Raw genomic sequence first — 15,314 nt, 5'->3', positions numbered from 1 at the left:
TTTAAACCAAAAGCAGTCAACTATATCTCAGGAAGCAGTTCATTTAGAAAAATATACCCTCAAAGTAGAACTGATCAGAAGTTTCAGTCATATCTAGGGCCTACCCAATCATACAGTAAAGAAGAGAAGACTTAATAATCTTGTTCACACATTAGGTCCACAATAAATGCAGACCCTTCCCTACTGAGCTCAAGGTACTAAAAGTTAAAGCTTCAAACAAAACGAAGAAAACCGTAAGAATCTGCTGGATTAGGTGTTACACAGCCTGCAGTGTTAAGAAATGTTTAGCAGTTTTACAATGCCAGAAAATTACTAGCATAAGAAATCTATTTAACCCATAAGAAAATTAAGAACAATTAGATATCAGTAGATATTTTCTTAACTAAAAAATCATCATCTTATTCTCTGCTTAAATTTTTGTTAACCCAATGTCTTACCAGCAGCTGTCTTGCGTTCAGTCACACTTGGAAATAGGGAGACATGACAATTAAGAACCATGTTTTGAATTGATTTGTGCAGCTCCTGGACTCAGAACAGCAGAAGACTTGAAAAGCTTCATCTACTGATGTAAGTGAACACAGTGAACCAAACAACTGCATAGTTTGATGGTGCTGCCATGGTTGTTTTTATTGAAAGCCTATGCTTCATCTGCTTTGCTGCATAAAGAGTACTTTGGACCTATTCTATTTAAATGAATGATATTCCCATGAAAAGACAGAAAATAAAAGCACAACACTGGAAACAACAGTTCCTACAGAAAACAGGAACAGAGAAGGCCTGGGGTTATGGGCTAGAGCCACATTAGAGCTACAAGCTAATGACGTCCTCCTACTGTTTGGTTGTGGATGAAAAGATTATGAAGGACATAATGAAAAGATATCATCTCAATAAAACTTGCTAATTCAGTAAGATTAAATCATCAAAGGACCATTTAAGAGGACAGGTGTGGTTTATCCCTTCTGTAAAGGAAACAGGCTTAGCACTTCTCACACTGATAGTAAACCCCATCGGCTACCTCACACTGGGATCACAAGGCTAGAGCACAGCTAGAAATGCAACCTGCAAGAGATTTGCTCCTCTGTTAACTATCTTCCTAAACTGGCATGACCATAAACTTATGGTAGCTTTGCGATGTTAAGCATATTGCAATAAAAATGTCGTTGCTTGGCTTTACTTTAGGTATTGTTACAGATACAGTACCACAGACTTTATTGAGCAATTAAAAAATATACACAAGGGACAAATAGCTTCTTTTTTTCTGTATTTTTCAAAATTCAACTTTCTTTCAATTGGAGAACTCAGTTTCAGATATGAAAACGGCACTTGTTCTACAGTAACTGCATACAACTTGCTCAGTTCCAAGTACTGTATTCATTTTTTGTTACCACTGCTGTCATTATATCTCCAGTTGTTTAGGAACTTCTTCGTTCTGGGAATTACAACTAAGTTGTTCTTTCTGATTCTATTTCTCCATAGAGTTCAGCTAGCTTCTTGAACTCAGGTCCCCAGTCTCCAAGGTAATTATAATCCTGGTCAGAGTGTGTTGTGGCTGAATCCAGAGAGCTGATAGATCCAGCTTCTGATCTATGACCCTCATAGGCATATGTCTGTAGGGAGTCATATGGGGGCACACTGGGGTCCAGATCAGCCTCTGCCAGTCTTTGTTTAATGAACTCCTGAACATCTATACTGTCAAAGCTTGAGGAGGCATGATGCCTGAGCACAGGCTTCACTTCAGGGCGAACATCCCTCCGGTATTTTAGCTCCTCAGCAGCTGATGGATTCCTCAGTGCTGTGATGTCAAATGCTTCTGTGTCTTCTTCTCCACCACCTTCATCATCATATGTCACAACATTTTCTCGGACGTCTTCTTCTGAAATGATCAGTGGCTCCTTCTTGCTGCGTCTTAGAGTGATGAAAAGGACCACAATTGCTAAAGAGAAAACTGTAGATATTAGAGTAGGTTTAAAATTTACATCTGAAATAAGCAGATATATACTAAAGAAATATCAGATACTAAGTCATAAATACAGAGGTGTAAAATTTTCATGCTAATATAGGTATTTGAGATTATTACATCAGGCATGTCTGTAACAAAAGGTCACCAGACCTCTCCGATCTGGAAAAGAGTGTACTTGTATACCTAAGAGAGCAATGGTTTTGCTGTGTAAGGTGTTGACTGAAGACAGATTACTGTATGCCTGGAAAGCACCCATGAAATCCATACAGCTGTGTGTTGGCATAGCAATATGCCAAAGTGCAACATGCTGAGACCACACAATTAAGGGGAAAATTAATAACGCTGTACTGAAACTACAAACTTCCAATACAGCCTAGTCTTCCAAAAGACCAGTAAAAAGCACTCTTCATATTATCTTGGTAGGGATTGCTGGGGTTTCTTGAGCAATAATGAAATCCACTGGTTGGATTATTTGAGATTTCATAAAGGACATAAAACAGGATAACATTCTTTCAGTTGAATGAGATCCTAGGGCTGAAATTTTTCAGAAGTATTGCTAAAGACTTCCAGTGCTTCATTAAAACCAGTATTTAGCACATATGTCTATTTAAAAGGTAAAAGCTTTATTTTTTCTCTTATGAATATTCAATCTTGTATGATAAAACATAGCATTATAAACTAAATTCATTACTATACATTTTACAACAGCCTCTTGACAAGGAAGTTCTGAAGTAAGCTGTGAGGAAAGTTGTCTTCAGAAAATGCAGAGCCTTTGGAAAAAAATCATCAAAATCTCCTATGTGGGTCACACTGTAATGTCCATTATTTCTTGCTGTCTCTATACGAATGCAAAAAGGCAGATGAGTAGTACACACATATGTACCCAGCAAGTTGTGCTTCTGCCAGAAAAAAAAACCCCACAGCAACAAAAGAATATATTAACTAATGGGTGACATTCAAATTGGACTGAGGAAGGGGAAAAAAAGTCAAGAGAAAATGCACTTGCAATGGCATTTATCTAATGGAGTCATCTTATAGTCTCATATGGCCCTTGTGCCTGTGGATTATGTTGTGCATTTCTATCAGCTTATCCTACAAAGGTAATTAAGAAATGGCTTTTGTACAGTGCTAATGGTGCTTCTTAAAGTGCAACATATTTCAAAAAGCTTTTCTCATTTCTCTCCTATCATTTTTCACACTGCTGTAGACATGGAATTAGAGTCACTGGTTTTTTGAAATCTTTCCAAATTACAGAAAAAAGATCTGCAGTGCTAATTACTTGATAACCTCTGAAAAATAGTTTCTGGTGGATTCCAGATATTCATGAACATACTTTAAAGGCATTTTTCCCTATTAATTTTAGCTAAACCTTTCCCCCCTAATCACAGTTATGTGTTTCTAATTACCTCCTACTACCAAGCAGCCTCTAGTTCAGAAATGTACCATATTAAAAATTTTTGCCCTGTCACATTCAGAAAGACACTGAAAGGATAGCATTACTCAATATGGTAAAATGGCTTACCAAGAAGAATGACAACACAGAGCAGGATTGCGATTAAAGCTCCTGTGCTCAAGCCAGCCGAGGAGAGGAAAGCTTCAGCATGGCAAGTTCTCACTCGCCCATCTTTCTCACAGGCACAAACACTAATCGTGAGAGTACTGCTGCTGCTGAGAGGGGGCACTCCACCATCAGAAATCAAAACTGGGAGGTAATAGGTATCTTGAGTGGTTCGACTGTATCTCCTTCGTCTTGTCAGGATACTGGCTGTATTATCTATAATATCAAAATGAGAATATCATTTTAATGAAGCAAAAAAAAAAAAAATTTCTTGTTTCCCATCGAGTAGAAGCGTGAGGCATTTTACAACTAGACAGCCCTAATCTGTGAAAATTAAGAGTCTAGAATTAAAATTTGTCAGGAAGCATTTGTGGCCAACAGAATAAAAAGAAGAATCAGGGGAAGTAATTAATACTACATAAATAAGATTATTTAAGCTCATGTACTTTAGAGTCTAAATGAATTCTGACAAACATTTTGGGCCCAGTTTGCAAGTGCTTTAATCTCAGGCTATGCTGTTGGTAGTATATGGGCCCTTGTAAATGTGAGTACCTGGAATTCTGGGGATATCTGTTGTGAAATTCATCCACAACATAAAAATCTTATTGGTTCTCAGCAGAATGATAGACTTACTTCAGCAAAAGTTAAAATAAGACTCTCATGTTTTACTGGTTGTGACAGACTTTATAGATCAAGTGAGATTTCAGAAAACACCTGAAAGGACAGTGGCCAAAGACTCATGCTGTGGAGAGGTCACGAGGCAGAAGGGAAGGAAAGAGAGACGGAGGAAGGGAAAGTTAAAATGAGCAAATATCATATGTTCTAAACTGGTAAAGGTAAAAGGTAAGTAAGCAAAGGGGAAATAGTGATTTAAGATTTTGTCACCATTATGTTACCTATAGGTTAGACATATATGTACAGTCAATAAGAATACTAATGCTTATTACACAGTCATTGAAAGAGCATACGTAGGCACAAATCAAAATAATAAGTTGCCACCCATATCCCTTTAAGTCCAAGAAAATAAGAGGCATAAAGAGAGTGCAGGGAGAGAAATATTACGATAATATGTAGTTACATCTTATTCTCATAGATATAAAATTTAATTTCAGTTCGTTGCTACCGCTTTATAACTACTGGCCTCTGAATAAGAGATAAACTATCCACAGATAAACTAAACTGGAGACACTGAGAAATCAGGGACATGAGCAGCTGTGGGGAGAGAGAGACGGGGACTGTGAAACAGGAAGAGAGATTGGAAGAAAAGAGCTCTCCTTTCATACTGCTTGTCCATGATTAACAGTTAGAGTTTCCAAATTGAAGGTTTGTGGGTTTGGAGTTTTTTAACAAACAACACTGGGATGACAAGTGCAAAAATATGTCTGCTGGATTTCTCTTCATATTATAATCAAACCAGAAAATTTCTTCTCACTGTAGCTGCAGTGTTAAATGGGTTTATCATAATATATGGAAAAATGAACTCTGTAGCACTTTGGGAAAATCCAACATGACAATACAGGTAAGTGTGGCATATTTTAGCCCATAGGACTGATTACCTTCCACATGCATATTTGAATGGAGGAGGTAAGTTTTTGGTTAAACTTCATACAAACTCTTTACTTACTACTCTTCATGCCACATCTTCTAACAAGCCCTGTGCCAAATTTTAAAACATTCATTTTAACTCATTCCTCTCAAAATTTTGCTTTTGCATACCACCTGACAGTAGTACTGAGAAAACCCAGTGGTATAGCCTTACATGAGCATAATGTCATTACATTATATATTTGGCAACAGGTTTCACATTAGAAATATCCATGAGGTGGGAAGGGGCTCCCTTGCTGCTGAGCCAAGAATCGACCATCAGGTTCCACTGCATTGAAGTTCATTAGCTTTTCTTCTCCATCCGCCCTATTTACCTGCTTGGAAACCTCCAGCATGGTCAGCCTGTTATAAAATCATTCAGTTTTGTTCCTCTGTCTTGCAGTGAGTGCAAAGTATGACACTTCATTCATTCATTCATTCATTCATTCATTCATTCATTCATTCATGCATGCATGCATGCATGCATTTACAATAGGCCTTGAAGTCCTCTTCTACTTGTTCATGTCAAGGTATACTTTTGATGACTGAATCCCAAGATTCATGCCAACTTCCTCGTTAAAGGCATGACACCAGCCACTTCTAATGCCATTTATTTTCATTCCATTTACAGAACCTTATGGAAACCTGAATGAGATGAACAGATAATTTTTTTGGCTGAAAAATCTGACACAAAGAAAGATCACCACTTTTGGAAATGGCAGAGGTTATAAAATACCTATGATAAAACATACTCTTTTCCTTACAGTGTAACTTACTAAACACACACATGCACACACAAAATAGTGTGCTCAATAACCTACAGAAAAACCCCAATACAGAGGTGGTTAAAAGATATGTAGTAAATTAGTATTTTTTTTTGATACAGAATTATGACCATGCTTCTTATGTGCCTATAGAATATAACATACAGAAGTATTTCTTTTATTCTCATTAAAAACCTGTTAAACTTCTTCATACTGCTTAATCTGGGCTTGTGAAACCTTATGAAAACATACTGAGGTATTCTCATTAATGCTGATTTTTTTTTCATTATCTTATTGTTAAGAAATTATTTTCACATTATTCTGCAACTAGTCTAAGGAGCAAAGTGTTCTGTGTTATAATTGAGTCAACTGAAGAAATCAAGCTTTATGTCACTGAAATTCAGACTGCATTTATTGTATGTAGAAAACTCTCCCCTAAAGCAGACTGAGCAGTGACCTTAAGGTCATAATTACAGACTATGCCCACCCATGGAGGTCTTACTAAGCTCTGCTAGTTTAATTCTAAGATATATGGAAAAGTTCTCAGTCTTATTTTACAAATTTGGACAAGCTTTTTCTTTAATACATGTATGTCTTCTACTTTTAATTAAATGCAGTACATGAAAAATCTCTATGATCTATTTTAAAATACTCCTAAACCAAGCAAATAATATTACACAGACCGTAAAGAGGGAGATTGCCTTCATGTCTTAATTTTTCAACAAATATCTTGATACAAGCAGAAGGCAAAGTAAGCAGCTGTTCCTTCTGCTGCATAGTGTTACATAAAAACATTTTATTTGCATTTTTAAAATAGCATCTTGCCTATTTACCACTCTCTCCTTTTTTTTATGCTACACTGTCAGTCCCAACTCCCTAATACTGCTGGAGGACACAGATAAAATCTTCAGTGGTTCAAAGAGGGAAACCACCATAGAATACAAAATGACCTTCAGCTGGTCTGCTGTCAGCTGCCAAAACAGTGGCAGATTGAGCTCCAGATACAGCCCAAGAGCAGAAATAACCTCACATATCTGCGATTAGTAGGGAATTTCAAATGAATACATATTTTGCAAAAAAGAAGTTGATGCTGACAGTATATATAAGGTGATGACTGCTGCTTCTGCCTTTATGCATTCAGAAAAAACTGCGTTATCACCACTTCCTCCATATGCATGAAAAACTCCACTCACTTTCTAGTTGTTCAGAATCCATTTTATAATTGCTTCACTTCCTTGAAATGCAACTTATTACAGATTATTAGCAGAGCTCCCCTTCAGCCATTTCTCTTTTTATCTCCTCCAGTTGCAGATTGTCAAACAAAACAAGGCTTGGGAGTGAGCATGATCCATGGAACACGGACTGTTCCCACTGCTAAATTTTATCATTCTCACTGGCATTGTGTTTGTCTGGACCAACTAGGACTCTCTCACATAACACCCACCCACAGTCAGAGCTAGCAGTACATGCCAGGGACCCTTCCCAGCAAGCAGTATAGACAAGAGTGCACCAGGTTTGTCTCCCCTCACTTTACACAGTGCTTCAACATTATTTCAAACAACCTGCAGATCCTGAACAGCCTCATGCTACACACTCTGCAGCATGTAACTTCCTTCTGTGACATGATAACACAGCTCTGTTGGGCTGCAATACAAATTTTCACATTATTTCATAAATTCAGAAGAGAAAAAAAATTTGCAATAACGAAACCTGAGCTCCCCTGTGGGTGGTTCTTGTTCTTTTTTCTCTCAGCACTAACATTGCCGCAATAAAGTCTGAGTGGTCACATAGAAATCCCACTAAAGTCATTAGAGAAGTACAATACTCCCACATGCACTTTTTAGCACATGTACTTATCAACAGAAAGAGAAAGCAATTTCAAAGAAGTGACAGTTCTGAGAAGAATTATATTTCAAGTTACAATAAATAAGAAGGTGACATTAGAACAAAGTTATACAGAAATAATATCCTAAAAACCTAAGGATATTTTCAAGGACTCAGTTTGAAATGTAAATTCTGTAGTGACACTACATCCATGAGCTAAGCATTAATGTTAACAACTGTCATGTCTCTCAACCCAAAAGAAAAAATTCTCAGATCTCATACTGTTAAATCCAAAAGGTGACAGCAAATGCTATTACCAATAATAACAGTCTTTCATTTTTGCTTAATACTCTATTTCTATTATGGTGTCTACAAGCCTCAAACACGTCAGTTCTGCTACCTTGTCTATATAAGAAAATCCTAAAACTTTTTTTTCCATGCCAATTTTCTTGGGCCTGTAGCCAAAGAAGGCCCAGTATTCAAATCCAAACAGGAAAGCATAACCTCCTCCTTCCATCCTCTGGCATAAATGAAAGAAAAGAATGAATGATCCATGATCACCATACAGCTACAGAAGCAGTGATGAAAAAGCAGGCTGAAAAGAAAAGCATCTGAGACTGAATATAATGAATAAAACCTGAGGATTCCTGAGCAGGAACTGAGCAGTAATGAAAGGATTTAAGCACAAGAGATTTTTGGCAAAGATGTAAAAAAAAGAGCATTGAGATACGAGCACATATACTATAAGGATAACTGTGGACAGATGTGGGAAAATTGTGAGGAATATATATATAAAACTGTGAGAAAACCAAAGACCAAAATGACAAATAGATAAACCTGATAATTTGAATGTTACAGTGAAAAAATCTAGAAAGAGCTATAATTAAATAATGCTCCTCTTGGGTGGAAGGTCTCGCCCAACAAGGGACTGACAGTTTTATACTGCACAAAGTGAATACAAATTGGGAAGAAAAAAAAAAAAAGGCAATTTTTTCTTTTAAAGCTGTATTTGTTCTATCAACATTTAATTGTTTTTCTTGTATCATTAACATCACAGAATTAAATATTAGCATAACGTACAATTTTAGGCAAAGAAGGAACCAGAATAATTTTTTTAATTTAAAAAAATTGCCATGGTGGATTTACGTTGTTTGTATTCTCTTGAACAATATATAGTTTTCTGTAGAAACAGATGTTACGTGACATATACCCATGACATTCTGTGACAACATACACAATTATATGCATTCCCAAAGAAAAAATGTAAAGCTTTTCCTTCAATGTAATTTCACTTTTTTTTTTTTTTTAAAAAAAAAGGATCATAAGTGTTTGGGCACTGGCATGGAAATTTTCTGTTCACAAAATCATCAGAGGTGTTAAATGTAACTATTACTCTCATTATTATAGACTTACATATAGCAGCTCTTAATGTATGCCTGTGAGTACATATGATCAAAACACTGGAAAGTGACTCAGCTCCCACATACTATTCTTTGTCATTAAATCTTTCAGAGTATTTTACAAACAAGATCTCTAACATTTTTACAGCGAAGAAAACTGCATCTAAGAACTGATTTTCTGAAGGTCCCTGAGAATCAAGGATAGTGGAAAATGACCAAAGCTAATGACATTGGCATGATACAGAAATAATGTCTCTGATGTTGTAGTCAGAGCTCTATTCTTGAGGACAATCGTGTTTAAAGGTATGCTATCAAAATGAATAGATAATAAAAGCTTAGCTAAGCTGCAGTAGCAGCTGCATCCTGACACCTATTCTGATGTTCTAAGTTTTCATTTTAACTGTTTCTTCCATTCCTTATCAAAAACTACTGGAAGACCCACTGAGAGAGGAGCTAAAGGCATGGCAACTGTTAAGAAAAGGATTTTACCATGAAACAAAAAATTCGCACAAATTGTAAAAGTTACAGGCAGCCAAGTATGAAGGCAGATGCTGATGACATAGGAAAGCATTTACTGAGGGGGAAAACAAAGCTTGTTTGAAAGGGAGGAGAGAGGTCACAGACTGAGAAATTCCTTTGATATCTGAAAACAAATACAGCAGGTAGACAAAGAAAACAACTGTGTAGGATAGCAGCAATAGCACTAGGATGATGAGGACTACAGATCTGATTCCTCTAGGCTTGGAAGGAAAGACCTTTTTATTGCAACAGATTTAAACTGTGAACTTAACCCCTGAGAAGTACGATAAGAACAACAAATCTCTGGAGATGAAAAGGCTGACTGCTAAGGGAAATTTACAACTCCAGCATAGGGAGTGATTTGTGTGATTCCCTGTGGTGCACATTGACCCATTTCATGATCTAAACTTTCTTGTATTTGGGCTGTGCTTTGCAAATGTGGCAATTAGAATTTAACATTAATCCCAAGCGAGTTTGAGGTTACACATGGGAAATTCTGCATGGCTCTAATGCAGCAGTTCTTCACACTCTGAAGAAGTGGTAGTTTATTAAGCTAGACTGCACACTGTATACAAGGCTGTTCTCCCATTCCTCTCTCCATCATCTCTGCCTTTTTAGAGAGTTCTGGAACTATGAAAAGAAAGGAGGGCATAGGAAAAACAAGGAAGCTGAAATGCAATGATAGCACCATGGAAGGTGACTACTGGAGCACTTTGGAAGACACTCATTTAGTATTCACAATTTGAGAATTCCTTTGGCTTATTATACATTAGAGGCAGACATAAGAGAAATGGAAATAAAAAAAAAGTAAAATCCTGTTTATAGCTTAAGGCATGTTTTAATATTCAGCTCTGCCTATATCAGCAGTTCAACTTCTATAAATTTTCTCAGAAGTCATAACTAATTAAACCCAAAGAAAATACATTAGAATTATTTGCTTTTCTTATATTTCTAAAGTTAGAGCAGTTAATTTGCTTATGTGGGACTATACTGATAGGCATTTCTGTTTCATTACTTTACTGATAACACTTGTAAATATTTTTTCTTTTGTGCTGGTTTCAAAGCTACTGCCAGTGGGCAAAAAGCTATTGTAAATTTTTAGTTCATTGGGAAGCAAAAATGAAAAGCAACATAGAAGACTTTTTGAGCATAAAACATACTCATCTACTTAGGAGTTGTTTGTGAAACACCGGCAGGTAGCAGCATTAAAAGAAATGCATGAAGAACCTATACACTACACACTAACCCACCTATCTGATCAATCTGAGAGCTGACTTTTTAAAATCAAAAAGTTATCAAAGATGTTCAGAGGCTTGAGGAAGAAAAATGTCTCCTCCTATGGCAGCTAGTCCTTATTTTCTGTCCTTTGTACACAGAGTCCTATTTTTGTTTTATATGTTGATTTGGTGACAACACTTGCTTAAGCATTCAACCCATTTACAGTAACAGCACTGCTATGGACTGTACTTACAGTTACCATGTACAATGCTAACTTTCCACTTCCTCAGATACCATTTCTCTCTCATTGCAACTTGTCTTCTTTACAGGATATTTCATGGAAGGGCAGTAGGAACTTGCAATACTACATAACCATTGCAAACATGCCACTTTGATGTGAAGGAAGGCAGGAATTACATAACTGTTTCCTGTTCAAGTTGTGCTGCAAAGCAGGGGTTTCAGCCTAACCTTTTTAATGCCACTTCAGACACTCTAGAGCAACCAAGACATGGTCTGGTATCTGGCATGCTTATTTGCATCTCTTAAGCCCTAAAGCCAGATCACTGAGCTGCTACAGGTATCTTGTGCAATATAGTTGTAGGTAAGACTTTTGCACATGTAAAGCAAGAGATAAACAGAAACTTCACCAATGGAATTAATGCTGGGATGGGATGAATTACTCTCTGAAGGTTGCTCTCTTCCTAAATAACCACATGTAATGTAAAACTGATATAGTTTTTACTCATTTTTCATCTGTGACACAAGAAAAGTGTTAATTTGCATCACAGGCATGGGTGGATGAACACATCACAAATTTCATTTTATGCAGATGCCATTGAACTCATCATGCTCTAGATTTCATAGAAAACCAGATCTCTACTTCTGTGGGCATTAATGTATCTTGTGGCATAACATTAACAAAGAGGAATCTCCAAAGGGATAACATCAGAAAAATGGCCTACCTTTGTTCTGACTCCAGAATATTCTCCATCACTGGGCAATTTTCAAAAAGCCACTTTCAGAAAAGTGGGCAGAAGGGAAAAATAAAACTGCAAATATTTTTGTGAAATGAAACTTTTTTCCTGAAGAAATAAAAGGAAAGGAGAACAAAAGCTAAGCATTCTCTAGGGAGTTGTTCTTCCTTGAAGGTAACACAAACTTTATCTACTTTCATAAGTCTTCAGTCTCAATTTATTGAAGTACTAGAATGTACAAATCATACTGGCAGTGTTGGGTGAATATACGCAGCTCCTGCACAAACCCTTATCATCCAGGATATTTGCAATAGCCACTGAAGCATCTATGGTACACTGTATGTCTTGTGATAAAAAATTCCACTGGCAAAATGGTGCTTTACAGTGTTCATAAAATCCATAAACGTTCTTTCACACTTAACTGAACTGTTCTTTGAGGGTTCAGTCTTTTGCCAGCTCCCTTCAAAGTGTCATGAAACTTCTGGAAGTCTTTAACAGGTAAAAAAAATAGGCAGAAAGAGAGAATTAATTTTTTAAACCAAGACAGACAGACTATGCTAATGTGTGTGTCTATGTATTAATGGTTGGGAATATCATAACAATGAAGTATACTCAATGCATTTTCCATCAAACTAACGAATTTTGAGAAATATATCAACCATTCCTTAAGCATCTGGAAAAATACTATGCTTCAGGTTTTTTTAAAAAAAAAAAGAAACAAAAAAAAGTACAATTTAAAATTAAGTACTCAAGACCAGATCTAGTATGAAGAAGTTCTTTCATCTTTCCTTTGATTCCCCAACAGAAGGTGGTTTAGTGTTATATTGCCCAGGCAGATATTTCTGGTTAGGCAAAAAAGTGTAAATTTGAGACATTACACAAAAGTGAAAAAAAGTACTAAAAAAATTATCTGCTATAAAATCCTAAAAAACAAAGTATAAAGAACACAGACAACAATGAACTGAGTTATGTAGCATCTGAACTGCAACATCAAAGCACCTCCAGTATTTGGCTGCTCAGGTTTTAATAGAAATTGCAACATTTTTCTGGACAGAATAAATTGTAAACAGCCCTGTTTTCATTTAAAAACCTTCATAATACAATTCCCAAGCAAACAAAAAGGCATCTTCCCTGAGTTTCTGTCTAAAATTGCATGAAATTATTACAACTTAATGTGTTTTCTTTGTATAGCAAACAAATTCTACTGCAGTTCTTGTTTTGGCTTGCTTACATGTGTATAGATACTGCACCATTTTGTTGGCTGTTCTCTTGTTCATATTCTGAAGCCTTTACTGTCCCTGAATAGTACTTTGTCAGTGTAAACAAAAACCCAAATAGCAACAAAGAATCTACTATAGCATAAGAATCCAGCCAGTAGGGAAAAACGTATAATATTCTGTCTCTTCCATTTTTTTAGTTCTTTAAACTGAAAATTATAAACACTAAGAGAATCCAGAAGGTGATCCAAGAACTCTTAGATTCTGTTGGACTGCATAATTTGTATAGCCCTGTGGCTCTCTCTTGATCTCCACTTCCCTAAGGGTTTTAAGCTCTTCATTATGAGGTTGCATATTCAAAGGCTGGACCTTTAATATTGTGGATTGTTACTGAGTAAAGACTAGCTCAGATTTGTGATTTCATCTCATTCAGAGTTGAAAGCTTAACTGGTCATATGATCAACTATCTGCACTGACACTTTAATATCTATTTTCTCCATGGAAGCCATAGAATATTATTGACCTGAATCATACACATGCTGTGACTGTATAATGCCGCAGTCCATATAGGTAGGTAAGGACAAGCTATGAAATCTTATGCTTGTGCAAGTCCTCAACATTTTCATCAACGTGCATAGATATAAGCATTAATATTTAAAGATCCAATTTACTGCTGCAGCTTATAGGTCTTGTAGCTCTACTGATGAAAAAGGAGTAGGGGAACATTCATGCAATAGTGTATTTGGGCTCAAGAAAGCAGAATTCTCTTGTTCTATATTATGAAAACAAGAGAAGAAAATGTGTACTGAGATTTTTCTGAAATGAAACCTTTGTCCTGAAGAAAGAAAAACATGACTGGCTCCAAAGATGACTGCAAGACAAATATAGCTTTGCAGTGACAGATACAGCTACCACTGAATACCACTTTCAGTGTGATATGAGATTTTGTTTTTATTGTTCTGCAAAAGATTATTGAAAACTCTCTTAAGGCAGTAGCTATTTTTTTTCCTTTTAATTATTGCATCCAGAGGAAAAAATAGCAGCTATCTTGTGTTAAGAGCATCTGATTTTTTTTAATAGCTGATGCCCAAAACCATGAGTTTTCAAAACTGCAAACTTATCACAAACATAAGAAAAGCCTCTTCTGCCCACCCTCTCTCAGCTATTTCCTGAAATAAAAAGCAACAGAAATTACATTTATGAACTCAAATACATGATAAATATTAAAGTTGCAAATGCCAGATACCTGGATACTTAGTGTGCTTTCTAAGTGCTTCACTGATACTTTAGATTTTATCACAATAAAGGGCAGTGTTTAAACAATACAATCAAAGGGTCACGTAAAAAGCAAAACAGTGAAAATGTTTTTATTTTCAAGATAAATTTCTTATTATGATTTGATTTAAACTGTCATTGTGTTAATTATGTGGGCAAACTGGATACTGCATTTCTTGAGTCTATGTGTAGAAGTTTTTTGCGAAATGCACAGGGAGTGCATACTTACTTTCTGTATCTCCTTAGGTAAAATAAAAACATAATGCACAAAATGCCTTTAGCTTGAATAACACTTTTACCAGTTATTTCCCCTACTTTTGCCTGCCAAATCCAACTTAACATAATCCAAACATTGTCTTCTGCTGTTGGTGGCAAAATCATAGCTCACTGCTCTTTGGGAGGTAACAAGAAAGCAGCAAGTACTTACTGCTGCATATTTATACCCAAGGCGTGACACTGACGTATTAGAGATTTATGAAAATTTCTAACCCTCTCATACACCTATTTTGGTAAACAACTTGTGTTGATATGCAGTCCTTAAAGTATAACACAGCATTTTTCACTGTTAGTAAACACATATAATAAAGATCCCAAGTAAAATATGTTCAAGACCCTAAAATATCTACTTCATTATGAATCATAATTTTAATAGTTATTCAAAAACACATCTAGATATAAGCATCTTGTATGGAAATTAACATGGCCATGGTCTTCCACATGGGATCACAGTCCAATATTCAAGGAGTTTATATCTTGGACTCAAATACAAATATACACAACAGTACACTTCTTTCAGGAACAATCCCTCTGGCTTTTGCTGTGACTATCTGAGTGGAAGTGATATATTAATCTGGGAAAGGGCTGGAGTCATAATTTAAGGAATATTTTTAATATATGAGTTAGTCCATCAAGTATTATTAGCATTTAAATATTGATAGATATTGGATTGATCTCTTTTGGAATCAGAATTTCAGGACCATGAATCTAGATCAGATAAATATCATGACTTGATTATTTTTTT

General features: G+C 36.0%; 1 protein-coding gene across 2 annotated transcripts in view; it reads right to left on the bottom strand.

The window, feature by feature from the left end:
* Positions 1 to 1,442: 1,442 nt before the first annotated feature.
* The window catches only part of CDH18 (cadherin 18), a gene marked incomplete at both ends in the record, with an annotated part of 176,824 nt that continues 162,952 nt past the window's right edge, over positions 1,443 to 15,314 (bottom strand). The window contains 2 exons of one of the 2 annotated variants that reach the window (XM_080609876.1): positions 1,443 to 1,945; positions 3,483 to 3,734. In XM_080609876.1, coding sequence (XP_080466002.1) covers positions 1,443 to 1,945; positions 3,483 to 3,734 — 755 coding nt within the window. The remainder of the gene's footprint in view (positions 1,946 to 3,482; positions 3,735 to 15,314) is intronic. The other variant, XM_080609877.1, reaches the window with a different exon arrangement.

The sequence above is a fragment of the Psittacula echo genome (assembly GCF_963264785.1).
Source record: "Psittacula echo genome assembly, chromosome: 2".
Classification (NCBI taxonomy): domain Eukaryota; kingdom Metazoa; phylum Chordata; class Aves; order Psittaciformes; family Psittacidae; genus Psittacula; species Psittacula echo.
This window is presented reverse-complemented; position numbering and strand designations above follow the sequence as displayed.